At 44.9% G+C, this 27,487-nt stretch overlaps 1 protein-coding gene across 3 annotated transcripts in view; it reads right to left on the reverse strand.

Moving 5' to 3' along the window:
- Positions 1 to 3,022: 3,022 nt before the first annotated feature.
- GNL3L (G protein nucleolar 3 like) overlaps positions 3,023 to 27,487 on the reverse strand; it is a 28,914-nt gene continuing 4,449 nt past the window's right edge. For all 3 annotated transcript variants that reach the window (XM_036271083.1, XM_036271081.1, XM_036271082.1), the window contains 14 exons: positions 22,470 to 22,510; positions 21,433 to 21,525; positions 20,656 to 20,772; positions 19,793 to 19,876; positions 19,490 to 19,625; positions 18,278 to 18,381; positions 15,914 to 16,058; positions 13,744 to 13,831; positions 13,034 to 13,208; positions 12,805 to 12,947; positions 12,450 to 12,586; positions 10,554 to 10,681; positions 7,609 to 7,813; positions 3,023 to 6,069 (listed from right to left, as the gene is read on the reverse strand). In XM_036271083.1, coding sequence (XP_036126976.1) covers positions 5,987 to 6,069; positions 7,609 to 7,813; positions 10,554 to 10,681; positions 12,450 to 12,586; positions 12,805 to 12,947; positions 13,034 to 13,208; positions 13,744 to 13,831; positions 15,914 to 16,058; positions 18,278 to 18,381; positions 19,490 to 19,625; positions 19,793 to 19,876; positions 20,656 to 20,772; positions 21,433 to 21,525; positions 22,470 to 22,510 — 1,679 coding nt within the window. In that variant the 3' untranslated portion in view covers positions 3,023 to 5,986. The remainder of the gene's footprint in view (positions 6,070 to 7,608; positions 7,814 to 10,553; positions 10,682 to 12,449; positions 12,587 to 12,804; positions 12,948 to 13,033; positions 13,209 to 13,743; positions 13,832 to 15,913; positions 16,059 to 18,277; positions 18,382 to 19,489; positions 19,626 to 19,792; positions 19,877 to 20,655; positions 20,773 to 21,432; positions 21,526 to 22,469; positions 22,511 to 27,487) is intronic.

Here is a 27,487-nt window from a genome sequence, read left to right on the forward strand (position 1 = left end):
TATTGGAAATATTGAGGGACTTTGTAAAGTATATGATTATCTAACCACTATATTGTATACCTGAAACTAATACAAAATAATATTGAATGTAAACTGTAATTGAAAAAAATAAAAATTTAAAAAACATTGTAGTATTGGCATAAAGATAGACAAATACATCAATGGGACAGATGAGGGGTTCCAGAAATAAACTGACACATACATAGACAATTGATTTTTTGACAAAAGCACAAAGGCAATGCAATAGAGAACAGACAGCCTTCTCAACTCATACTAGAACAACTGGGTAACTATATGCTTAAAAAAATGAAAATTGATCCATATCTTGTACGATATACAAAAAATAACCCAAAATGTGTCATAGACCTAAACGTCAAACCTAAAACTATAAAAACCCATAAAAGGAAACAGAGAAAATATTTATAATCTTATGATAGGTAAGATTCATTAGATATTACACCAAAAGCATGATTCATAAAAGAATAAGATGATAAATTAAACTTTATCAAATTTAAATTTTTTTCTCTTCAGAGACACTGTTAGATCAATGAATAGTGTTGCAAAAATTGGATGTCCACATGCAAAAGAATGAAGTTGAACCCTTACCTTACACCATATACAAAGTTAACTCAAAATAGATCACAGACCTAAATGTCAGAGCTAAAACTCTTAGAAAACATAGGAGGAAAGCTTCCTGACACTGGATTCAGTAATGATTTCTTGGATATGACAGTAAAAGCACAGGCAACAAAAGGAAAAATTGAGCCACATCAAAATAAAAAATTGTGCACTAAAGGATAAAATCAACAGAATGAAAAAATAATCCACAAATGGGAGAAAATATTTGTAAATCATATCTGATAAGGGGTCAATATGAAAAATATATGAAGAACTTCTACAACTAAACAACAAAAATCAAACAACTCAACTTAAAATTGGGCAAAAAGACATTATTCAAAGAAGATATATAGATGAACAATAAGCACATGAAAAGATGCTCAACATCACTTATCATTAGGGAAGTGCAAATCAAAACCCCAATGAGATACCACTTCACAACCATTAGGATGATTACTATTTTTTTAAGAAAAGAGAGAGAAACTATTTAAAAAAGAGAGAGAAAAAAAGTGTTGGTAAGGATGTGGAGAAACTGGAACCCTAATGCACTATTGGTGGGGATGTAAATCGTTGTGGCTGCTACAGAAAACAATATGGTGGTTACTAAAAAAATAAATAAAAATAGAATTACCATATGATCCAGCAATCCCACCTCTGGGTATATACCCAAAAGAATTAAAAGCAGATATCTGTACAGCCATGCTCAAAGCAGCATAATTCACAATAGCCAAAAGGTGGAAGCAACCCACATGTTCATCAACAAATAAATGGATAAACAAAATATGGCATATACTACAATGAAATATTATTCAGCTTTTAAAAGGAAGGAAATTCTGATCCATGCTGCAACATGGACGAACCTTGGAGACATCATGCTAAATGAAATAAGCCAGTCACAACAAAACAAATACTGTATGATTCCACTTATATGAGGTACCCAGAGTAGTCAAATTTAGAGACAGAAAGTACAATGATGATTGCCAGGGGATGGGTGGGGGGAGAATTAGTTAACGTTTACTGGCAGTTCACGTTTAAGAACAGTTACCACATGACTCAGCATACCCTCTCATGGGTATCTACCCAAAAAACTTGAAAACATGGATTCACAAAGATATATGCACCTCTACGTTTATTGCAGCATTATTCGCAGTGGCCAAGACATGGGAATAACTCAAGTGTCCTTGAGGATTGGATGAAGATATGGTACATACAAGGTATCCCAAAAATAATGTATACAGGTGTCTATAGATTCTATTAGATTTTGAAAATGAAATGTATTTTAATAAACATTGGCTTTATAGTTCAAAGTGTGTATACATTTTCGAGGGACACCCAATATATACAATGGGATACTACTTAGCCATAAGACAAAATACTGCCATTTGTGATAGCATAGATGGACCTTGAGAATATCATGCTAAGTGAAGTAAGTCCGGAAGAAAAAGCTAAGAACCATATGATTTCACTCATATGTGAGATACAAAACTGCAACTCGTGGACAGACAGCAATGTGGTAGTTGCCAGAGAGAAGGGGAGAGAGGAGTGAGGGCCTAATATATGGTGACAGAAGATGGTGTGATTTTGGGTGGTGGGCACACAATGCAATGTACAGGTCTTGTACCATAGAAATGTATACTTGTAACCCAGATGATCCTATTAATCCACGTCACCCCAATAAATTTAATACAATTTTTTTTTATCCTCACCCGAGGACATTTTTTTTTTTTTTGCCCTTATCTTCAGATAGAGTGGGAGGGAGAGAGAGAGCAAGAAACATTGAAGTGAGAGAGACACATCAAGTGGTTGCCACCCACACTACCCCAACCAGGGCCGGAGACAAACTGCAACCTAAGTACGTGCCCTTAGCAGGAATCGAACCCAGGACTCTCCAGCCCCTGGGCCAACGCTCTAACTGCTGAGCCAAACTGGCCAGGGCTAACACAATTTTTTAAAAGCTTTTTCACAGTGGAAAAAAGGACCCTTTTTAGAGAATGAAAAAATAAGCCACAGACTGGGGAAAAAATGTTTTAAAAAAACAATCCAATACAAAATATGCAAGAGATTTGAACACTTTGCCAAAGAAGATATAGAGATGACAAATAAGCACATGAAAATATGCTCAAATCATTAGTCAGAAGGGAAATGCCAATCAAAACCTCAGTGAGATACCACTACATCCTACTAGAATACCTAATATCAAAAAACTGACAATGCCAAGTGCTAGAAAAGATGTGGAGCAGCTGAAATTTTCACATATTGATGGGAATGCCAAATGGTAGAGCTACTTTGAGAAACAGTTTAGCGGTTTTTGAGAATGTTAAACATATACTTACCATACACCCCAGCAATCCAACTGTATGTATTTACTCTAGAGAAATGAAAACACAAATGATATGCATGCAAATGTTTGTAGCAGCTTTATTTCTAATTGTTCAAAACTGGAAAACAGTCCAATGTGACTTCAACTGAGGAATGGATAAACAAACAGTGATACATCCATCCATACAATGAAGTATGTCTCAAAAATAAGGAACTATTGATAAACCCCAAAAGGTAGATGAATCTCAAACATATTATGCTTAGTGAAAAAAGCCAGTATCAGAAGGTCACAGACTATATAATTCCACTTACATGACATTCTCCAAAAGACAAAACTGTAAGGACAAAGAACAAATCAGGGTTGCCAGGAGTTCGAGGGAGGTTTTTACTATAAAGTAGCAGGAATGAATTTGGCAGTGGTCAGAGGGTAATGGAACTGCTCTGTACCTTGGGTTGGTTACACAATTATATGCATGTCAAAGCTTATAGAACTGTACACCAGAGGGAATTTTATTCTATGTAAATTTTTAAATAAAAATGTAAAAACCTATAGATAAAATAAGCCTACATGCTGTATGATTCTTTTTACATGACATTCAGCTAAAGCAAAACTATAGTGACAGAAACCAGATCAGTGGTTCCAGGATCTGAGGGTAAGTGGGGTTGACTACAAAGGGGCCTGAGAGTTTTAGGGGTGATGTAACTATTACGTATCTTAATGCTAGTTCACTACTGTGTACATTGTTCAAACTCACAGAACTTCTACTATAAAGAGTAGTTTTACATTTAAAATTTATTTTCAATTACAGCTGACATACAGTATTATATTAGTTTCAGGTGTATAACAGTGATCAGACATTTTATATACCTTATGAAGTGGTCACCCTGATGAGCCTAATACCCACCTGGCCCCATAGTTATCACATTATTGACTATATTCCCTAGGCTGTACTCTATATCTCCGTGACTACTTTTATAACTGGCAATTCAAAGGGTACTTTATTGTATGTAAATTATGTGTATATTTTTCAAAAGGTAAGAAGGAAAAGACTCAAGAAACAGCTTTTTTAAAAACTTGTGATATGCTGTGGAAATTCTGGAGTCCCATATTCTTACCTCAACAATGGCTACATGAGTTCTGTTTGATTTGGGTCAATTTATGTTCCCATGCTATTTCTTAATCAAGATACCTCCTGTTTCTAGTACTCAGTAATCAGCATCTCTTAGGAGTACTAGAACATACTCTAAATGTTAAATTATGAAATGCCACATGGTTGTAAAATGGCCTTAGCTGTCCTGGTATCCCAATTTTTCATTATAACACTATACCCACAGGGACAGTTTGATAACAAGATAGTGTAAAATAAGTTGGATCTCGTCCAAGAAGAGTCAGAGTGAAATTTTAGCAAGACCCTATTTTTTTAAACCAGAAAGATGGAGAATATATTTAAAGGGCTGATATTAGAGGCTGGCACACAGCAGGTGAATTGATGTTGAGGCAGTTCAATGCAGAGGAACTGGCCTGCTTAAGGTTACCATACCTGGGTTCCAATCCTGTCACCGTCACTTAATGTCTTAGGTGTGTCCTGACAACTGTCAAGCCTGTTTATTTTCCCCATATGAGGAGACTAATCCCATAGTGGCAGAGCCATACTGAAGGTTAATGGAGGTTAACAGGTTTCCAGGGTTTGGGGTTTGTGCTCAAGCAGTACCCAATTCTCTCCCCTGGCTGCTCCGGAATGCAGGAGTGGTCTGTGCTTCCCTGGTCATCAGCCTGCAGCCAAGGACTTGCCAGTCTTTCCTGTGGTTCCACCTCTAGGACTTGAAAAGGTCAATTTGGGGGTGACAGCATGAGCGGCAAGGCTAAGATGTGGCTCTGGGGCCATAGATGGTGTGGAAGTTTAAGGTGGGGCAGGGCAGAGTGAAGCAATCGAATGCGCACCCCCTTCAAATGTGTCATCTCAGGTAGATAGCTGGGAACTGAATTACTGTGCTCAATCCGAACACCAGGTAAAGTAAGATTGTGTTTCTGTTGCCATCATCCACCCCAATCCCTTTATGAGGGGCCCTGACACTGCTTGGGCTTCTCTGTGCTTGTCTGATGGGGTCAGCTCCGCCAGAGGAGGTGGCTAATTATATTTTAATGGGGTGTAATGACGTCTAGATACCGGAAAAGGACTTGGATGGTGTACCCCCCGACTGATACCTCTCTTGAAGCTGCAGCCTGTGAATAAAGGGTACCAGAACGCTTTTGAATCATGGAATTCAAATGCTGGTTCTGGATGAGATGTGGTTACACAAGGGCAGGGCCACTCAGAGTAGCTCAGTCCAAGGGATTCTGTCTGCCCAGAAATGCCCTAAAGTGAGGTTTGCCCCTAACACACCTAACCACCCTACCAACAGGTGCCTTGTTTTCCCTTCATGTGAACAAGGTAGTGCTTATACTTCAGCACCAGCCAAGCTTATGTGTCTTCTTCTTCTTCCTCTATCCTATCCCCAGAGCCTTCCAGACACAGAAGGCTCATTACTGTTCACCCTACTCCCAACGCAACACAGGCGAGGACCTATGGACTTGAGTGGAAGATGTGTGGCCTGCAGCTCACCGCAGGAGTGTCTTGCTGCCGAGATCTGTTGTGGACTAGTAAAGAAATCATCACCCTCCCAGGGACCCCCAGGTCTACCAGCAGCCTAGCCTCTAGTTGCATGTTTAGCTGTCCAAGAGGGTTTGGTGAGGGGTCAGTCCCCCTTACCCCCAACCTACCCAACCTATGGGGTGGGGGAGAAACTGTTAGCATCAGATCTGCTGATAATTTATTTCTCTTGTAAAACACAGTGGGGATTAAATAAAGGATATTGGGTTGGCCAGTTCCAGCCACCTGGGCCTTGTTTTTTCCCTGGAGAATGGAAGGAACAGTGGGAGTGGGGTATGGTGGAGGGATTCTTTTAATATGCACGTGCTTCAGGGAGAAGCAAACCATTTTATTTCATCTGTATTCCCCCATCCCACTGGAACTGGTACTTGGAGCGTGGAGGAGATGAGATCAGCCGGTCAGTCACCAGCACTGTCGTCAGTACTGCCAGAGAGGTCGAGGGCAGACATCATGGAATCAGACAGCTTACTGGCGAGTTTATCTGCAGATGAAGAAATACAGGCAGTCACCTGGTGGCTGGCTTGCCAACAAGAGGCCTGTAGGAGCTGGCCTACATCTACCTCGGTCTGCACCAAACTCCCAAACTGGCTCACTCACCCCCACCCCCCGCACACTAAACAAAACAACTGGTGGACTGCTAGCAACCGCTGCTCAACCTCACAGGCAGACCCATTTGTCTACGTGTGAAATGGTCACCCCAACACATCTTCTGTATTAGAATATCGGACTCACTGGGCACCAAGTATTTTTATCCCTTCCTAGTTATCAAAATATCATTTCCTTTTACTGTGTTATACTTATTAACATTCTGTCATTACCTTCAAAACTCTCGCAGCAAAGGACAGCAAAGGGATACTAGGTACTCTGAGCCTGAACTGTCACCTCTCATCTTCCAGCCACACCCTATTGTTCCTCAGGAAAGCCTTCTCTGATCACCCCTACCCCACTACCATCTCCAGACTGAGTTAGGTTCCCTCACTGTGCTTTCAGTGTCTTTATAGTGATCACTCTGTGTTGCCAATGTCTGTTTTCTTATTTCCTCCTCACAATTCATCTCCGGATTCCCAGGCCTCAGTGTGGAACCAGGCCAAGAGTGAATGGTTAAAAACACAGTCTAGTTCAAAGAACAGAGCTTATGAGATCAACTGATCCTCAGTTTTCACACTGGCTCCATTAAATACTAGTTGTCTTACCCTGAGTGCGTCATTTAATGTCTCTGGGGCTGTTTCCTCACTTACCAGATGTGGGTAAGACTTTTACAGTGGGTCAGTGAAGATTAATTAGTGTAGCACAAAGACATAAATGGGCCAGCCACACAACAGAACACCACTAAAATGAAGGAGGAAGTTCTTTCAGGAATTGACATGGAAATATCTCTGATATATACTGAATGGAAAATGATGTGGCAAACTATACGTTCAGTAGACCAGCATTTGTACAAAGAAAGAGAATAAGAATATATAGACATTTGCTTGTGTACCTATCTCAGGAATGAGATACAAGAAATTAACTGGTCACCTCTGGGAGAAGGCCCGGATGACTAACAAATTGGAAGGAGGGAGACATTTTACTGTATATTCTTTTATGCCTTTTAGATTTTGAGTATACTGCCTATTGATAAAGTAAACATTATATATAGCCTATAAGCTTTCTAACACATAGAAAGCAGCTGATAAATAAATGATGGTTATTTGATACACTAACTAAACCAGTGTTTTCCAAGTGTGGTCCCCAGACAAGTAACAAAAGCAGCACCTGGCAAGCAGTTAGAATCACAAATTCTCACTCCCCACGGCCAACCTACTCAATTAGAAACTCTGGGGATGGGTCCCAGATATCTGTTTTAACAATCCCTCTGGAAGTTCTAACACAAGCTAGAGTTTGAAAACCACCATGCCTATAGGTGAGCCCCCTAACCCTTGCCTAGGGCTGGATACATGGAGGTGCTCACTCAAAAGCCCCTAGTCAAGGCCCCAGGTAGGCCCTTTTTAGACATAGAGGGATGGTCACATGTCCCCACCTGTGCGCTTCTGCATCTTCTTCTTATTCTTCAGAGCGAATGCCAGAGCCTGGCCCTGCTGCAGGGGATCCGTCTCCATGATCCTTTGTATCATTGGGCGGCGATCCACTGGGCAGACATTCCGAGGGTAAGAGTCCACATTGCGTTTAGCCCACCCCTTCTGATGACGGTTCGAATTGGTGCAATACCCAGTGAGCTCTCCAGTCTGGTGAGACAAAGGGCAACAGTGAGGTCTAGGCCCCCAGAGTACCTCCAAAGACTTCTGCAGAGGAGGCAGGGTACAAACAGGGAGCCTGGCGCCATGCAGAACAAAGCTCCAAGTCTGGCTGCACCAATGACTAGCAGGTGCTTACTTAAGCTCTGAGCTGCAGTCTGACCATCTGTCAAACAGGGGTGGACAGTGAGTACTCTGCATGGCCTTCACAAGAAGAAAATGAAAAGGTAGAGTTCCTTGATCAGTGACAATTGTGTTACAACGATTCTTTACTCAAGTGACCCTTCAATGTCTTATTCAATTTAACGAATATTTTCTAACACCTATTTTGTGCCCTGCTATGTTGGGGACGTGCGGGAGAAGTGAGTCAGACACAGTCCCATCTTCGAGAAGCAACCAGGCTAAAAAGGGTACAACCCATCATACTACAAGTCAGAGTATGGTAAGTGCCTGCTAGAGAGACACAGCGTGACAGAGATTGAGGGAATGGTGGTGGTCAACACACTTCTACTGAGAGAAGTCATTCCTGACTGGACACTGGAAAAGCACAGAGCATACCTATTAGGCACCCAAAAGGGTGTCTGTTTGGCTGGAACTGAAGGTACGTGTGGGTAGTAAAATCTAATGACAGAAAGCTCACTATGTGCCAGGTACCATTCTAAGTATACACACACATGTGTGTGTGTGTTTTATAGATTTACATGTACACACGTACACACATATTAACTCATTTAACCCTTACAACAATGCTATGACAAACAAGGCACCTAAGGTCACACAGCTAGTAAACAATGGAATAAATTAGAACCCAAGTATTCAGGCTTATGTAGGTATGACTACCCGCTGCACTACAATGGGGACAAGGCAAAGCTATCACACTGTACAACTCTGCAGCTGTGGGGACAGGGGATACCCTTCACAGAACAGCACACCTAAATGGTATCGCCCAGAGTTATGCAACAGAGCGGCCCTGCTTAGGGCCCTGAACCTGAGTCTGGAGCTTGTGAAGAGTGGGGAACTACTATAGGTCCCTGTGGAAAAATGGTTATGTTCTGGGGCTTATGGGCTCAGTGAGAAATAATAGCAGGGGATGGCCTCAAACACACAATTTTACACTGATTTTCCTGTAACCACCAGGGGAACCTTTGAATCTAAGTGAGGATGGGAATAGTGTGGAATCCCGCCACTGCCCCGGTGCAGGCCTCATCATCTCTTAAGAGAGTACAGGTGACAGTTTCCTTCCTGGACTTCCTGCCTCCACTCTGGCCCCTTTCTTTTCTAGCCTGGTTACCCCAGCTACCAGAGTAATAGTTCTAATATGCAAACCTGACCATGTTGCTTAAGAAACCCTTCCAGATTACGCAGCCATCAAGAATAAAGGACAGCTCTTTAATCGTGTGGGACAATCTACACGATGAATTTGTAAGTGAAAAAAGCAAAGTGCAGAACAATATGAACAGCATGCTGCTATCTGAGTTCAAACAGATCTCTGCATCTGCTTGTACGTACAGGTGTGTGTGTCTAAAGATGAAACAGCTCTGAAAGGACACTCCAGCCTGCTAATGGCGACTGCCCCCAAGGAGAGGACAGAGTGGCTGGGAGACAGAAGCAGGAGATTTACTTTTCACTGGACCCATTTTGGTACCTTTTACATTTTATACCATGTACACGTATTACCTAGTCGAGAAACAACAATAAGAAAAATATTTTAAATAAACAAAATGAAAAATAAAACCCCTTGACCCATAAAAATAATAACCAACTTTCAGGGCTTTCCTTTTACCCATGGTTTTAAAGTCCAACTCAAGGTCTTCTGTAACCTGACTGCAGATGCATCTTTCCCCGGCTCCACCCCACTCCAGCCGCCCAACACTAGTAATTTCCCCAAACACCCCAGTCTAACCCCTTTGGGCCTTGGCATGAGCACAGGCTGAGCCCCCGCCCAGAAGCTGCTGCCGCCCCCCTTACCCAGATAATTCCTCAGCCTTCAAGAGGCTTCCCTGACCCACAAGTAGTAGAGGCTAGGTCCCTTAGGTCCATGTTCTCCCAATCTCCGCCCCAGCCTGTGTCCCTCATCATAGTGAAGATGTCTATGTCTGAAAGTCCGTAAAGTGTGACCTCCCGAAGGGCACAGATGAGGGGATTGGCAGGAGAAGAGGCTGAAAAAGCCTCCAGGGGTCAGAGCACAGTGCACCGACTTCATCCTGTAGGTGCTGGGGAGTTATGAACAAGGAGGTGACATGGTCAGACTGGACCATTAGAAACTATGCAACATATGCCCAGGTGAGAGAGGACTGGAAGCTTAAACTAGGGTTATAGGAATGGTAGGGACAGAAAGAAGCCGAGAGCTTCTCAAGTGATTTAAGAGGGAGAAGCCTTGGGACTTGGTGACCGACTGTGTGTGAGATCCCCGATACCAGCTGGAGGGAAGGAAGAATCAGGGATACCTAGGTTTGCAACTTGAACAACTGGGTGGCTAGATGGGCATACCTGTCCTCTAGGCTGAAAACAGGCTGGGAAAGCTGCTTGAGAAAGCACACCTCCTCCTTGGACCTGCCATTGCTTAGCAAAGGATGCAACCTGCCATGCACCCAGGGAACCCACAGGGAACAACAACCCGCATCTACCCACTATTACAGGTAGACCTCATGGGAACCAAGAAAAAGGGACTGACCACTTCCCAGAGCCCTGGATGGAGGAGAGGGTTGCCATGAAGAAAGGGGATAGTTACCTTATACACGGTGGTTTTATTTTCCAAGGCATCTACTATTTTCATCATCGGAGAATGGAGCCACTTTATCTCCATTTCAAGCGGATCCATGTCACCCAACAGCTCATCAGATTCTCCATTGGCCAAACCTTTTAACACAACCAATACCACTGTCAGGGCTAGCTCCTCCCTGCTGTAGCCCCCTGGCCAGGCCTCAGTGGTAAGGATATGTGGATACTCCCCAGGGGAGTTGGGAGGGAAGGCTCGCTCATTCCTTCTGGGAGGCCACAGGACAAAGGATTAAAGGCTTGGGTTTTGCAGCAGGGCACTTGCCTACTGGGAGCTATCGTAGAGCCTGAGCTTCCTCATCTGGAAAATGAGAATGCCACAAACCCTATGACACAGAGCTGTTGTGAGTCATAGCGGAGGATCGCCGGAAATGTACTGCCTGACACGCTGCTCTGTAAATGGCCACCACTGGGATTCCCTCCCCAGGACCAGCCTCTCTCCCCCTCCCTCTGCCTGAAGCTGGCCTCCCCTGCAAACCACAAATGTGCCCATTGCCTGGGTCCACACCACTCTCACACCTGCTTCTAAACTTCCCTTCCATCCCCCATCCCCCCTCCCCTTCCCTGGGCCTCTAATCCCTACTCAATCTTCAAGATCCAACACTAGGGCAAACTCCTTTAGGAAACTCTCACTGGTAACCTCCCCCTCTTCTCAACTTCCCAGACCTCCATCTTTTGCCCAGTGCATTCTCAGTGACCGAGCCCCTCTTGCCCTCACATGCAGCCAGGGCCCAGCATCACCATAAGAATGAAAGTGGGAATTCCTCCCAAATGCCCACATGACAGAAAAGGAAAGCAAAGTTTAGAAAGGGGGCTGATTTGCCTGAAGCCACCTGGGAAATAAACTCTAAAACAGGCAAATCCTCTTATCCTTATCTGTAGTCCAAGGACACCAACAGGCCCAGAGAGGGAAAACTACTAGTCTTCAAGATAAACTAGCAGGCAGGCCAGCCAGGGCTTTCTCTACCACCCCTAACTGTCCAGACAGACCTGGAGAGCACTCGGTACCTTTCTAGGGTAGGGTAGAGAAGGAGCCATAAGCCCAAGCTGCAGATGGTAGTATTTTAAAAAGAACTAACTTCCTCCCAGAGTTTTAGAAAGTCACATGGCTCAATAACAGCTAATATTTACCAAGATAGTACTATATAAACGCCAGGCACTGTTGTAAGTGTTTTTACATATTAAATAACAGGTGGATGCCATGGTCCCTGTTTTAGAAATGATGCCACTGAGACATGAAGAAGTTAAGTAACTTGTGCAGCATCATACAGCTAACAAGAAACAAAACCTGGATTTGAATCCAGGCAGTCCCTTCTTTTAACCACTTGGCTACTCTGAGCTGGGAGAGCCTTCGACAACAGGGCAGGAAAGACGGTTTGAATGCCACCTCTGCCTGCCACTTACTATGTGTGCACCATTCAGCAAATATCTCCCTCCTGTGACTCGGATGCCTCACCCACCAATGGAGGCGAGAATGAAAACCTAGGAACAGACATGCAGGGACTGAGGCGGAGCCCAAGGCAACATGAGTGAAGGGTTTTTGAGAGAAGTGTCTCAGTCCACTCCAGGTCCCCAGAGATGGGGAAAGGAAGCTTGCATTTCCTGAACACCTCACTTTACATAGTCTTTCACTGGCTTTCTTCCTATCTACCAAGAGCTCAACCACCCCCATAGCCCAGATTAAAATTCTCCACCTTGTGGGTGAAAGCATTAAGCTTAGAGCTGGTTGAACAGTTTTCTCAAAGCCAGAGCAGGATCGGGGAAGGGGGAGGTCAAACACAGAATTTTGTGCCAGATCCATGTGGCAAGACCAAGTGCCGGGCAGGCCAGGCCACTTGCCCTCACTTACATTCCATGGTGTCTTCGTTGGCCTGCTCGGTATCCTCAATGTCGAAGACTTCAGTCATCTCCTTAACGATCTCAGCACTAAGATGGGTGGGCAGGGTGTGTGTGGCGGGTGGAAGTGTGTAGAAGCTGATCTTCCCGCTGCATTGGGAGGTCGGAGGAAATTGGTGATGTCATTAAGAGAACAAATCACCAATCAAAGACAGAATGAGTTCCCAAGTCAGAAACAGTGAGGGGACAAGCAAACCCAGCCGGTGGCTTCTGAACAAGACGCTGAGTTGTTAGATAATCACCGACCCATGGTCCTACAGCTCAGTCCCCTTCAGGGAGCCTCACCCCTACCCCTACCCGCTCCTTACCTCACCCAGTCAGCCAAGACCGCTTTGGCTGCCTCCTCCTGACTGTATATACCTCCCTTCTTCTTCTTTCCCAAGCGCTGGGCCACTGCAGTCAGAAAGTGCTCAGTGGTCTGGAACCCAGAGACACCGTAATAGTTGGAAATCTGGTGAAGAGAGGAAGAAGAGAAATCAGAAAGGAGAATGAAGGGCCCTTGGAGTGGGGTAGGACATGAGCAAGATCCCTGCGCACCTCCTCCAGGTTGCAGCGTTGCAGGATGGTCTCCACCGGGGTCACGGGATCGGCCAACTTCTGCACATGGATGCAGTTGCGTAGAATAGTGCCCACCTCCGAGTTGGGTCCTGGGACAATGCCTGGGGCATCCAGCAGCCTGATGAACTTGTCCAGGTAGACCTCCTGCATGAACCTGGTCAGGAGAGAGAGGAGATAAGAGAAGATGCAGGACACTGATGATTCCAGATGTGTCTAGCATCCTCTAGGCTCCAGGCAAATAGTTGAGAAAAGGGGTTAGGAACAGATGGTATACAGATGAGGGTGGAGCAACTTGAGGCCAGGGCCTCTGGGGTCCTGCAGACCTGGGACTGGTTCTAGTCTAGCCTCCACCACTGGGGACTGAGCTGCAGGACCGTGAGTCAGCTTTCAGCTCTCTGAGCCTCAGGTGCTTCACCTAGGAAGCAAAGCTACTTATTCAGAGCCTAATCTTGCATGGCTGTTAGAAGGCATCAAGGAGCTAACGGGGCGGGGGATAGTTGGAGGGGGGTACCCAGCTGGGTCCCTAGAACATACCTAGGGTGTACCAGGTAAATGTGGCCTGTTAATGAGACTCCCATGCCCAGGAAAGAATCAGAGGCTGCTCCAAGAAAAGGAAAGAGGCAGGGGCTGAGGTGTGAGAGTAGGGGGAATGGTAGTCAATGGAAGTGGGGGAGCAGGCAGGTGCTTACTTGGTGACACCAGGAACAGCTCCCACACTGCAAGCACGGCTGCGCTTCAGACTATTGATCAGGCTGCTCTTCCCAACATTCGGAAGGCCTACAAAAGAGCAGCAGATGGCTCAGGGAAGGAAGGAAGGGCCCTTTGGAACATTTGGGCCATCCTTTGTGTGGGAGGCCAAGGCAGGGGCAATGACCAGGCCACAGGGAAGTCAAATCAGTCTGGCCTCTTGCCTTCCCACCCCAGGCCCTGACCAAGTTCCTACATGGCCTTTTTACCACTCCCTTCCATTTGTAAGCACACTGGGTAGATGTGTCCCTCTTTCTAGAAGTGACACTCACCTCACCTCCCACCTATAACCAGCCTATAAAAGGTGCTCAATACAAGGCCTCTGTTCGAACAGAAGTTGCATACTGGGAAGTGTCCATGAAACAGAAAACTGTCTGGTGTATGATTAATTGGGGGGGGGGGGGCTCATCTCCAGATGTCCTCTCTCTGAGCCAGCTGTCTACCTGTGGTGTTTTTCTGTTTGAGCATCTATGAGCACCTTTGGGCCTGTGGATGTCTTTGTTTTTCTCCCTCCGAGTCTCTCATTATCACCTCCCCTTCTGTGTCCTAGAAGTTATGTATCTACTGCTCTTTCGCAGATGTGCCTGTGCATGTGCATGTGTGTGTGTGTAAATCTCTATACATATCTGTGTGTATGTGTGTCTTGGTTGATCTCATTCTAAATATTACTGCTTTTTCCATTTTTCACTTTATCTCCTACTCAGTCTTCTTCTCTATTATATCTCCCTTTCTCTGTACATCTCTTTATCTAAGCATTTTTCTTTGCTGGTTTGTCCGTCTCTCATTCTAGCTAGTCATTGTCCTTTCTCTTTTTCTCCCCACCACTTCTGCCTCTCATTGTAATTCCCTCTATGTCAACTCAGCTCACGTTCCTGCTCCCCATGGGGCCATCTGTATGTGTTTCACTGTTTCTTTTTCTGTCTCCCAAACCCCCTCCCTCCTTCCAGTCCTCCCCCTCTCTCTATGCATATATATCTCACTATAGACGTGTGTATGTGTATCTGTCTCTCTGTGAGTCAGGGTGCATGGCTGTGTCTGAGGGCCTAGTGTATCTCTCTCTTTGGCTCTATTTGCTTGAAAGAAGCAGAGGTAGGGTGAGTGTGTAGGAAGGGCTTGTTTTGCATGGGTTTTGCCCCTGGGTCTGTCCCTGGAGGTGCCTCCTCTGGTGTCTCCACACGTGCAGATCTGCACTTGTATTTATGGATCTGTATTGTGCATAAGCCTGTGTGTGTGTGTGTGTGTGTGTATTCCTCCATGTCTCCATCTTTGTTCCTGCTGGTTTCTACGTGTCTCTCTCTAATCTCTCTCTCTATCCCTAAGTCTGTCTCTCTTTCTTTCTTTCTTTGGGTACACATATGGGTGTGCCTCCCTATATACATGGGTGTCTCTAGCCCTCTCATGTTTCTCTCTGCAGGACTCTGCGCACACCTATCTCCAAGTCCATTTGGTATTTCTTTTTGATTTCTCTGTCTCTCTCCATGCCTCCATCATTTCAATCTGTCTCCCCTTTCCACTGCCTACCAACCCCACCACTTGGCTTCCCAGTTCCTTTTCTATGTCTACACAGGTATGTATATCTGTACCTTTTCCTCAGTGTCCAGCTCCCTCTCAGTGTCTTTCTCTATTGACTTCACTTCCTTTCCCTGCTGGTCTACCCCTGCCTCTCTCTTTCCCCTATACCAAACTCACCAACCTTCCCTCAGCGCCCTGGGAGCCAGACAGGGCCAGGTTTGAGCCTCAGCTCTGCCTTGTCTCACACAGACCTGAGACCCTCAGGTCCCTTTCCTGTCTCTGGGCCTTAGCATTCTTATCTGCAAAAGGGAGATATTCACCACTCCTTCCCATAGCTCTGGTAGGATAAAATGGGGCCAACTCCAAGCCCAGCCCTATGCATTTGGTCCGTGCTTCTAAAACACAGCACATGGTGGTGATTCTGAGTACTATATACATTCTCATATCCACCAACCCAAATTATGAATCAAAAAACCCTTCCTGAACTGCTTCTCTCTTCCCCCCAACAGGGTGACGTGAAGTTCCCAGGATCCTTTCCCTCAATGAAGCCCCTGCCCAAGGAAGAGCCTAGGCCCTGTGACCTCCCTCCAGGCGCCTTACCCACAACTCCCACACGGATATGGGTGCGCACTTCACCAAGGCGGCAGTAGTTCCCCAGAACCCTCATGAGGTTTTCAGCTCCAAAGCAGGCTTTGCTCTTCAGCAGTGACTCAGAAGCCTGCCCCACTGGCACACTACAACGATTCTAGAAAACAAGGGATAGTACAGAAGAGGCATCAGGTGGGAGGTATGCTCTGAGCCCAGATTTTCAACTTTCAGGGCCTAAAACCATGGAGATCCTCAGCCCAAAGTGGAAGACTTCTCACACCTGCCATTTCTCTGCTCTCCTCAGAGACCCGCAAGTTCTGTTTTTCCACTGTCTTTGCATCTCCAGTCTTCTTTGTCCCTGTCTCTGCCTACACACATCTCTTGCCTCCCTCAGCAGGGACAGAATGGCATCCTAGCCTCGAGACAGGCCAGACTGGAGTTCCAACTCTTCTTCTTAGAGGTGTGTCCCCAGAAAATCCTGCTTCCCTTCTCAGGGCCTTGGTGCCTTCGTATGCATAACTGGGACACCTGCCATCCCTGCCTGCAAAGGGAAGAGTGACACCTGGCCCACACACAATCGACCTTCTCTTGATTTCTCACACAGAACAAGGCCATTCCAGCCTCCATCTCTACTCCTGATGCCATCCCACCTCCTCTGCCCAGAATGCCTTTCCATCTCTTCCCCTTTCCTTACTTACCCACCATACCATTGCAAAATAGAAATTAACTCAAATATCCATCAACAAAAACATGTTAATGAGATATATCCTTAAAGTGGAATACAAATGAAAGACAGCTGATAGCAAAGGATTCTTACCACATTTTTGCCATCAAAAGGTTAAAAAAAAGAAAGCCCTCGCCCGTTTGGCTCAGCGGTTAGAGCGTTGGCCTGCGGTCCGGAGAGACCCAGGTTCGGTTCCCACTAAGGGCATGTATCTCGGTTGCAGTTTGTCCCCAGCCCTGGTTGGGTCGTGCGGGTGGCAGCCACTCAATGTGGTCCTTTCATGTCGATATTTCTCTCTCTCCTCTCTCTCCCTTCCACTCTATCTGAACAAAAAATGGTAAAATGTCCTCGGTTGAGGATTAAAAAAAAAAGGTAAATAAAAAATTAATGAGATCTCATGTGTCTTTCAGATTAGCAAAGGTTAAAATGTTTAATGATATCAAATGTTGACAAGGGTAGAGGGAAATAGACCCTCTCACACATTCATCTACCCCACTGGTAGGAAGATAAATGGTATAGCCACTTGGGGAAGGGATACAGTTTGTCAGTGTCTAAGAAAATATAAAATGCATAAAGCCTATGACCCAGCTACTCTACTTCTCAATACCTAACCTACACAAACATGTGCAAGGGTATGCACTGAAGTACTGGTTATAAATTAGAAAGTAATTTCATTTAGCATCAAAAGGTAGATCTCTATAAAAAGAACTCCCAGGGGGAAAAAAAAGCAAACCGAAGGATGATACATATGAAACCTGCAAACGCAATTTTCTCTTTACATATAGTATATATAAAGTATATAAAAACACCTAGATCCTTCCATACTGACAATGATGGTTACCTCTGGTTGTATATGGATAAAGGAGACTGGAATTAGGGGTATTGGTCAAAGGGTAGTTAAGCTTTATCTGTAATTGTTTTTATTTTTTCTACTTTACTTTTTAATAAATAATAAGTTTTACAACTAGTGAAAAATTTTAAAAATGTCCCTAGCATCCAGTTTCTCTCCCTAGAAGCAACCAATGTTTCTGTGTATTTTAATATTTTACAATGAAAATGTATTTCTGTGTTAATGATATAATTAGAAAGTAGTGTGATGTTTTAAAGAGAAAAACAAGCAAAGGCATGTATTTTAAAATTTAACAAACAGCCCTGGTGGGTTTGGCTCGGCGTTTAGAGTGTCGGTCCTCAAACCAGAGAGTCACAGGTTTGGCACCTCAGTTGTGGTTCAGTCTCCGGCCCTGGCTGTGGTCCTATGGGAGGCAGCCAGTCGATGTGTCTCTCTTACATGGATGTTTCTCTTCCTCTCACTCTCTCTCCCCCTCCCTCTCTCCCTCCCTCCCTCCTTCCCTCCACTCTGTCTGAAAATAAATGGAAAAATATCCTTAGGTGAGGATTTTTTTTAAAAAGTTTAACAAATTGTTAACTAACTTTATTTTCCAATATGTATTACCCTTACATTTGGGAAAAATGCTTCCTAAGAGCAATAATATAGGAAGAAATGAAATGAAACTAATATTAAGTCATCCAGTAAAGCAAAAAGCTCAAAGTTGAAGGTGCAGCTCAATTACCAAAGAGCTGGAGGCCTCAGTCCATCTCCATCCCTGGCCCCGGGCTACCCTGAAAGAGTAGATGCCCTGGCCCCTGCTTACCAGGTTTTTGACCTGATGCTGGGTGCTGGCCTTGAAAGCCACAGTTGGCAGCTCATTCCGAAGGTAATCCAGCCACTTCTCTACAATCTCCTTGGGGACCAGGTCTAGGGGAAATAGGAACACACAGAACTGGTATGGAGAACATGACCTCAGCAGCTCACTCCGAAGATGCACCTACCCATACCCAAGACTAGGCCTACCTCCTGCCAACAGGTATCTCCCTGGCCCTGCCAGTCCCTCTCTAGTCCCCAGGTTAGAGTTAGAAAGGACACTGTATTCTAAGGGACCAGTTGGCCCTCCCTGGGGAGACCTCTATTCCCTCAGGGAGAATGAGAAAACTAGCTGTTTGGTCCCAGGTGCCTTCCTTCCAAGCCAGAGCTCCCAGGGTGCCAGAGGCCTTCCAAAGATTGTGTTTTCCATCCCCTCTCTGGATCACTCTAGTTTGGACCAAATGTCAAGAATAACGTGGCTACCATTTGTGAGGCACTGACCACACATATACCAAGTACTTTATTATTAATTCTCATGACAACCTGTCAGGTTAGGACAATCATAGCTCATTTCACAGTTGGAGAAAAATGAAAGCTCTCAGGTGATATGACTTATCCAAGATCCCAGACAAAATAGCACAACTAGGATGAGATCCAGACCTGAGCGACTCCTGAGCCCATATGTCTTTATGCCCTAGTCTTTGGGTTCCAGCTTGGAGAAGACAGAAACTCTCGAGGGTTGGCCAGTCACAGATAAGGCTCAAAATGGCAAGGAGGGGAGAATCGAAGGCAGACAGGCTTGGACTCCATTCCCAACTTCTGCTGCACTCTGTGTGTGTCTTTAGACAAATGATTTCACCTCTCAGATTCCTGGCTTTAAAAACCGGAACAAGCCTGGCCGGCATGGCTCAGTGGATTGAGTGTCATCTCAGGGACTGAGACGTCCTGGTTCAATTCCTGGTCAGGGCACATGCCCGTGTTGCTGGCCTAACCTCCAGTAGAGGGTGTGCAGGAGGCAGCCGATTGATGTTTCTCTCTCTCTCTCCCTTCCTTCTCTCTAAAATAGCAATAACAACATATTTTAAAAACTGGAACAAGAATCCCTACCTTGCATAACTGTTAGGAATACCACTAAGTTGCTGGGTCTCATGGTCTGGTCAGAGCTAGTCTTTCAAGAAGGCCTGCCCCCTGCCCTGCCTACCCAATCCTTCTCAATACCAACCAATCTTATTCAAGACCAGGACCAGTTTCTTGTTGCCTTCTGCCTGCAGGACAGCCTCCTCCATCTGGAAGCAGCGGCAGCCCAACGGGTCCCTGGCATCCAGAACTTCCAGGATCACATCAGAGTATTCCACCACCTGCAGGGCAGAGGATGAGGGATGGAGGTAGGGAAAGGACTGGGTAACAATCGCACAGGCCCGTGAATGAAAAGGTCTCCATCTCACTCAAGAAAAACAAAAATGGAGAGAGGATGAGTGTGGACAGGTGCCCTCCCAAAAGGGCCTTAAGAAATGGGTCCTCATACCTTACGGAATTCCTTGTAATAAGCCTTCCTTGTGGCTTCATCATCAAGCTGAGGAAACATATTTAATTCCTGCAAAACTTCCTCCTAAAGGGAAAAAGAAGAGAATGGTGAAGGGGAGAAAATAGAGAGCGAGAGCCAGGGCTTTGGAGACCATCTGAGGCTCGAGGAGTCACATGAGCCCCAGCCCACCGAAGAGTAGCTTTGACCAGCCAACAAAGTTGGAAAATGGAAGAATAGACAGGCCCACATGGTACCTATGTGTGCCTGCGTGTAAGTGTGCATTCAAGCACCAGCCAGAGGTCTTAGTGTGCACATGGGTGTGGAAGGAAGGAATGTGAGAGGAAGGTGTGAGAAAAACAAGCTATAGGGGCCATGGGATGGGGAAGGCAAAAAATGTACTTTATGTTAGAAAAGAGACTATGAGTTGGAAAGTGCATATTCTGTGAGACCAGAACACATGCCAGAAAGGCAGTACGAAGCCCTAGAAGGAAGAGGACATCTCCCTCACATATACTCCTCTCTCAACCCTCCCCTAATATCCTCAGTCCCTCTCCCCCGCCCTTCCCTTAGTCATACACCTCCCTACCCCCATTCCCAATGCCTCATCTTTGGGTTCCAGCTTGAGAGAAAGGACCTAGCCAGGGTTGTCCACTCACACATAAGGTTCAAAATGTCCCACTTATTTCCACCATTTTACCTCCCTCTCAGCCCCCCTCCCTTCCCGTCCTCACTGCTCTCCCATCGTCTTTGCACTGATTCCTTACTTCCCTTCCAACCACCTCACACCCTTTCTCTTTCCCTTTCACAGACGCTCTGAGCAATCCCGTACCAGTCCTGCCCAGGGGCGAAGACTGATCTCTTACCTTGGACTCAAACTCCTCCTGGCGTCGCAGGACATCCTGACAGTAGCTCTCGATGGTCCTGCGTCTGTGTTTCTCCTGCTCCCGGGCAGCCTGCTGCTTCTCCCTCATCTCCTCAACCTAACAAGTGAACACACACCAGGCTGACTAGGTCTGCAGTCTACGGGAAGGATGGCAACGGAGAAGAACAGAGAGCGGGTGACAGAGGGAGGAAACAGTGTGACACTGCAGAGGTAAAAGGAGCAGGGATACAGGTGTCACAGCAGGAGATAAGGGGTTTTAGAGAATAAAAAAGACAGAGAGATGCAGGAAGGGATAGAGGGGCAGAGGACAATAAAAAGGGGAGCATGGGAAGCTGAGAGAGAATGTGTTCCTGGCAGAGGAACCCCTTAAGAGCAGAGGGAAAACAGGACAAACTCGTGGGATGTCCCACCATATCGAGAGCAGGGACAGAGACTGGAAAAGAGGAAGGAGAGTGAGAGTATTTCAAGGAAAGCATGCCTAAAATGTAGAGAATTTGGACTGGATGCGGTGAAAATTATCCATAAGTCTGATGTCAGAGAGTGCACTGGTGAGGCTGGTAGAGACCATTTCAGAGCTGGGACTGGGAGGTGAGCAAATGGAGACACTAAATCAAGTATGAAAGGAACACCCTCCCTTCCTCCTTCCACAACCGCTTCTACAACCCTAATCATTCTGGCCTTTGCCCTTCCATTTACCACTCCTGTGGACCTGGTAGTCAAAGCAAGCCCTCTCTCTCCCCAACAGTCAAGTACTTACCCTCTTCTTTAATCCAGCTTCCCTGTTGGCACGATCATTGGAGTGAACAAACTGGGGAGTGGAGGCCACCTTGAAGGCTGCTTTCTTCCCATTCTGCTTTGCAGGACGGTCACCACACAAGAGGAAAAAAATCAAACAGAGCTAATGAACCCATGGGAATCATCCCTCCCGAGGGTGTTAAAGTTTCTCAGTAGTATAGTCAGGGGAAAAGGAGGAGAAGAGCAAGCAAAAAGAAGGGCTCTGCCCCAGAGGTATGCCCATCTTGTTAAAAAGAGACCCTCCCTCCCCTCGCCAGGCAGGAACTGACTGAAAAACCCCAGGAAAGGGGTGGGGTGCAACTGGGAAGATTTCTGAAGTAAAGGCCAAGGGAAAAGCTAAGTAGTTCTCAAAGTGTGATCCTTGGACCAACAGCAGCAGCATCACCTGGGGATTTGTTAGAAATACAAATTCTCGAGTGCCACGACAGACCTACTGAATCAGAAACTCGGGTGGGGCCCAGCAATCTGTTTTAATCAGCCCTTCAGGTAACTCTGGAGCCCTGGTTAAAGTGTGACAACTTTAATCATGCTAAAATTTGAGAACCGCTGCTCTGGCCCAAGTCTCACTAGCAGGTCCTAGCAGGTCCAGGAGATCTGGGAGCTGAGGCCAAAGATTATGTTTTGGCCTTTCTCTAAAGAGTGATAGGTACTGGGACTCAGACAGACTCAAGTCCAGGCTGCACTACCCTGAACCTAGGAACTTTCTCACTGAGGCTCAGTTTCTTCATCTAAAAAATGAGACGAAGACCATCCCTACCAAGGTGAACCAAGCACTAAGCAGCATGTGGCCTGTGGTGTAAACTTAATAAATGCTGCTGATTCTCTGCTATGGCCACCCAGAGAGGGAAGGAAAGCCAGATTCACTGAATCCAATATGGTACTTTGTCTACAGTCGCTCAACATCTACTGGGTTTTGTGGGCCTCTTCTAGGGCAGGCAACCTGTTCCTACCCTTACCCCAACAATGGGCATACCTTACCTGAGGGTAGGGCTAACTTACCTTCTTGCAGCCTTTGGAACCTTTACCTGGCTTCTTATTTTCTACCCAAAAAAAAAAAAAAAAAAAAGCCATCACTCACCTACCCAACATTTGTTGATACCTTAATCAAGGCCAGGCCACAATGGGACCTAAGGACGCCTCTGACACCATGTCTGTCTAGGCCCAGGACAAGACAGACAGTGAGATGACATCAATATTGTTAGAAGTACCAGATATAATGCCTGGGGCATTATTTCAATGCAAACTGAAACAACTGTTAAGGAACCCTGTGAAGAGAGTGATCTGAATATCTGCTTGTAACCACCCCCCCCCCCCCAACATCTGGCAGGAAGCAACTCAACAATTTCAGCACCAGGCTGAGGTGGGGGGATTGGCAGTACAGAAAGGTCATCTGAGTAGTCTCAGTTGGCTAAGCCAGGGCAGATGCCCTCAGCACATAGGAGAAGAACTGCCCCTTCCTGCCAACCCTGCTCAGGCTACTGCCTCCAAAGGGTCTTGCCCTATTCTGCTAAACTGCAGCCTTCCTTGGACAAAGGTAGAGAGAGCTCACCTGCCCCAATCACACCTTAACAAAGCCCAGGAATTTAAGAGGCCTCTCTACCTTCAATGAGAAGTCCCATCTCTCATCCCAGTCACAACTGACCTCTTAGGGAAGAATGGCTTTCCTTACTTCCCACCACCTGCAAGGAGGCTAAAGGAATTCCTAGAGGGAGAGATTCTGGAAGTTCAGGGTATAAACAAATACAGGACCAGCTTGAGATTACCAGTACAGGCTCCCCAATCTCATCAGGTAGTTCACACTGAAGCAGAGCTGATGTAGGAGATGAGAATTTAAACACTACAGTAGTCCCCCCTTATCTGCAAGATAGGCTCCAAGACCCTCAGTGGATACCTGAAACCACAAATGGTATTGAACACTGTATATACTATCTTTTTTCCTATACATACATACCTTTTCACTTAAAGGTAACACTTTTGGGGTCATTATTAAGTAAAATAATGGTTACTTAAAAACAAGCACTGTGCCCAGCTGGTGTGGCTTAGTGGTTGAGCATCGACCCATGCACTCAGAGGTCACCAGTTCGATTCCCAATCAGGGCACATGCCCAGGCTGTGGGCCCGATCCCCAATAGGGGACTTGCAGGAGGCGGCCAATCGATGTTCTCTCATCAATGTTTCTATCTCTCTCTCCCTCTCCCTTCCTCTCTCTCTAAAATTAATAAAGGAAAAAAAATTCAATAGATGTAGTAAAAGCAGAACAGACATCACTAACAATAAAATTAATAAGCTAATAAATCAAGGGGTGTGCTATGAGTAAAATTAGAAAATGGAAAATAGACCCAGGAGAGCTACTACATAAAAAAAAAAAAACAGAAATTCCTGCCCTGGCTGGGTCGCTCAGCTGGATGAAGTGTCATCCAAATACGCCAAGGATGCAGGTTCGATCCCTAGTCGAGACACATACAAGAAGCAACCAATGAATGCATGAATAAGTGAAACAACGAACCAATGTTTCTCTCTCTCCCTCTCTGTCAAATCGATTAAAAAATAACATGAGTTCCTCAAAGAGAAAAAGGTACAAATGGAGAAGCATAATTGTAAATAATAGATAAAAGTTCCTTTAGTTGAAAATAGGCTTGAGGTTTCAGATTAGAAGGGCTCATGTAGCACCAAGATTAACACAAAAAACACATCCTAGGCAGATCCTGGTGAAATTTCTGAACTCCAAGGACAAAGAGAAAATCGTATAAACTTCCAAACAGAAAAAGTTTCCAACAAAGGCAAGGGCAGTAGACAGCCTTCTCAAATCTACAACTCTGAACACTTATGACAAAAGAATAACCATGACAAGTCCTGAGACAAGAGACTGTATTCCAACTTAAATTCCTATACCTGACCAATAGATCACTCTTAGGTGAAGTTTAAAAGAAAGACAGATGTGTGAAGATTACCACCTCTATTCCCTTTTTTTTCTTTTTCTTACAATTTTTTATTATTGATTTTAGAGAGAGGGGGGAGGGAAGAGAGAGAGAGACAGAGAGAAAGAGAAAGAGAAAGAAACACTGATTTGTTATCCCACTTATTTCTACATGCATTGGTTGATTCTTGTATGTGCCCTGACCGGGGATTGAATCCACAACCTTGGTGTGTTATGGGGATGGCACTCTAGCCAACTGAGCTACCCGGCCACGGCACTACCTCTATTCCCTTTCTGGTAAAACTGCTTGAGGAAATACACCAGCACACATAAAAATTAAATCAGAATAAAGATCTCAAGCTAAAGGAAACAAATAATGGTGGGCAGGAAATCTATTAAAATTTATCATTAAATCTTTAAAAAATGCTAGTAATGCAGCTAAGACCTATGATACATATCAAGAAAGGATTTTTAAACTCCAGGAAGCATATCGTAAGAAAATAGCTCAGAATTAAAATACCAAATGATTTCAACAAAATTGAGGAACCAAGCAATAGAGTTTGGAAAAGTAAAAGCATGAAAACATGCTAAAGTCTCACTTTGAAAGAGTAAAATAAAAATAGTCATTATTTAACTTTGGTAAACTGATAGAGAAATTTAAGTTTAAATATGTTTGCTATTAATATAAATGCAATTGCCAACATAACTTTAAATACTGGTGGAGGATTTTTTTTTTAAAGTTGATCAATTTTTTCAAAGTAAATAAATAAGGGAATAAGAAACAAACAAAAATATATAATAAGATGGTAAAAATTAGACCAAACATGTTACTTATCATAATGAATGTGAATTGGTCGGATTTCCCTAACAAAAACAAAAAAAAAAAAACCCAGACCCCCAAGTCTCCTTTTCTTCTAAAGTACTCATGTTGCAATGAAAAGAATGTGAGGTTTGAGAACCAGGTCTGGCTATTTTACTCAACAATTTCCATCTGCCTAACTTCCCTGGAAACTGAGAGCATGCACTGAACACAGGCACACAGTGAAAGAAAATACATCACGTAGAGAGCGGAAAAACATCTGCTTCAGAAAGAGGCAGGAAAGAAGGAGAAGAGAAGAGGGACGGGTGCAGCCATCACTCATGGCACTGCAGCACCCAGGAGTCACTGTTAATCTGTGTTTTTTTTAACAGCCTCAAAGAGAAAACAGCTACCATTTTGTAGCCAGCCACACATAAATTCCTATTCTGGCACAGTAACTGCCTAGCTATATGACCTTGAAGAATTTTCTCAAATCTCTCTGAGCCCCAATATCTCCACTTATCAACTCTGACATCAATCACAGGCAGAGCTCTCCACTCACCCATCATCTTCCATACTCTCCTCCCGCTACATCCCTGTACACCCAGCCTGGCACTGACTCCACCAACATCCTCCCTCTGCCTCTGCTTCAAATATCCCACTATGCCCTCTGAAACTCTCACTGGGGAATTCAGCACTCCCCTAATTCTTCCACCTCTCCGTGGGAACAATTCCCTAACCTCTTGCTTTAATGGCTTGCCTCCAGCTCTGAGGACACTGTTTTACCTGCAGGCCTCTGGAAAGGTGGCTGTTGTTTTCTCTGGCACATGAATACCTTGGGGCCAATAGGTAGAGTAGGTATTCTCTGGACTCACCATTGCCAAACTAAGACTATTTCTCCCTCTTGTTAAAAAAGAAAAATAGTCCAGCTGGTGTGGCTCAGTGGTTGAGTGTCGACCCATGCACCAAGAGATCGCTGGTTCGATTCCCGGTCAGGGCACGTGCTCAGGTTGTAGGCTCGATCCCCAGTGGGGAGAATGCAGGAGGCGGCCAATCGATGTTCTCTCGCATCGATGTTTCTATCCCTCTCCCTCTCACTTCCTCTCTCTCTAAAATCAATAAAAGAAAACAAAAATTTTTAAAAGAAAAAGAAAGAGGGAGAAAAATCCTGCTCTTTTTGAGACAGCTGCTATGCCTGTCACCTATGAATCACTTTTCCTCACTTATGGAAGCACATGGTTCACAGCTTTACTTTGAACTCAACTCCTGCCACCATCAACCTGGGTAACTTTGGTGATCTCTGGACCCTTTCCAACACTCCAGTTTCCCACTTCCTCAACATCTTCACCTCTAAGAACCCCCACTCCATGCAGTCACCTACCCAACCACTGCTATGGTGACATCTATGCTCATTCTCTCGAACTGCTTGGACTTCAGAAGGCAGTCTCAGACACCCTTCTCAGCTATCCTCGAGCTCATCTGTTCAACCTCCTAGAGACTTCCAAAACACTGAAGCCTCCATTCTGTTCCTTACTCATCAGCCACCCCCATTCCTCCCTATGCAGCTTACATTCACAGTCTGTCATTACAATGAATTATATACCTGTGCCACCAATCACTGATGGGTGTAAATCTTTTAAGTGATAATACACACCCTCCTTTTTATTAACAATTCAAAAATGTACAACAGAAACAAAACATAAACACCAAAAAAAAAAAAATATGCACAACAGCTGACACTGTATTTGAACACTCTTTTTTTTTTTTTTTTTTTTTTTTTGTGGTATGTGCCCCTAGATGGAACTGAACCCAGGACTCTCTGGTCCGAAGGCCGATGCTCAACCACTGAGCCAAACTGGTCAGGGCTGAACACTCTTTGTAGGGCTCCTCAATCACGTTCCCAGATTTAATCACTATCATTACCATTTGGGTCCAAGGTATCTCTAGCTGCACCCCCCAGCACTGCCCCCGTCTACCACTATAATCATCCAGTTACTCGTTACATACTTTAGTTGCAATTCACCAGTGAAAACCTGAGTTTTTTGTGCACATGTAAAGTTTTTCTATTCAATTTAACATTCACCATTTTCTCCATTAACATAAACATGTATGATTACTCCTTAACAGGTCAGAGTTCCAAAATAAAAAGGTGTACTTTGAGAAGTCTTCTTCCCACACTTGTCCCTAACTGTAGCCCCATCACTGCAATAAGAAACCACTTCATTAGTTTATCAGGCATCAATCAGTTTCTTTATGCAAATACAAATATATATTCTTATTCCCCCCTATTTTCTTCCACAA

Source organism: Molossus molossus, unplaced genomic scaffold, assembly GCF_014108415.1.
Source record: "Molossus molossus isolate mMolMol1 unplaced genomic scaffold, mMolMol1.p scaffold_m16_p_2, whole genome shotgun sequence".
NCBI classification, from domain to species: Eukaryota; Metazoa; Chordata; class Mammalia; order Chiroptera; family Molossidae; genus Molossus; species Molossus molossus.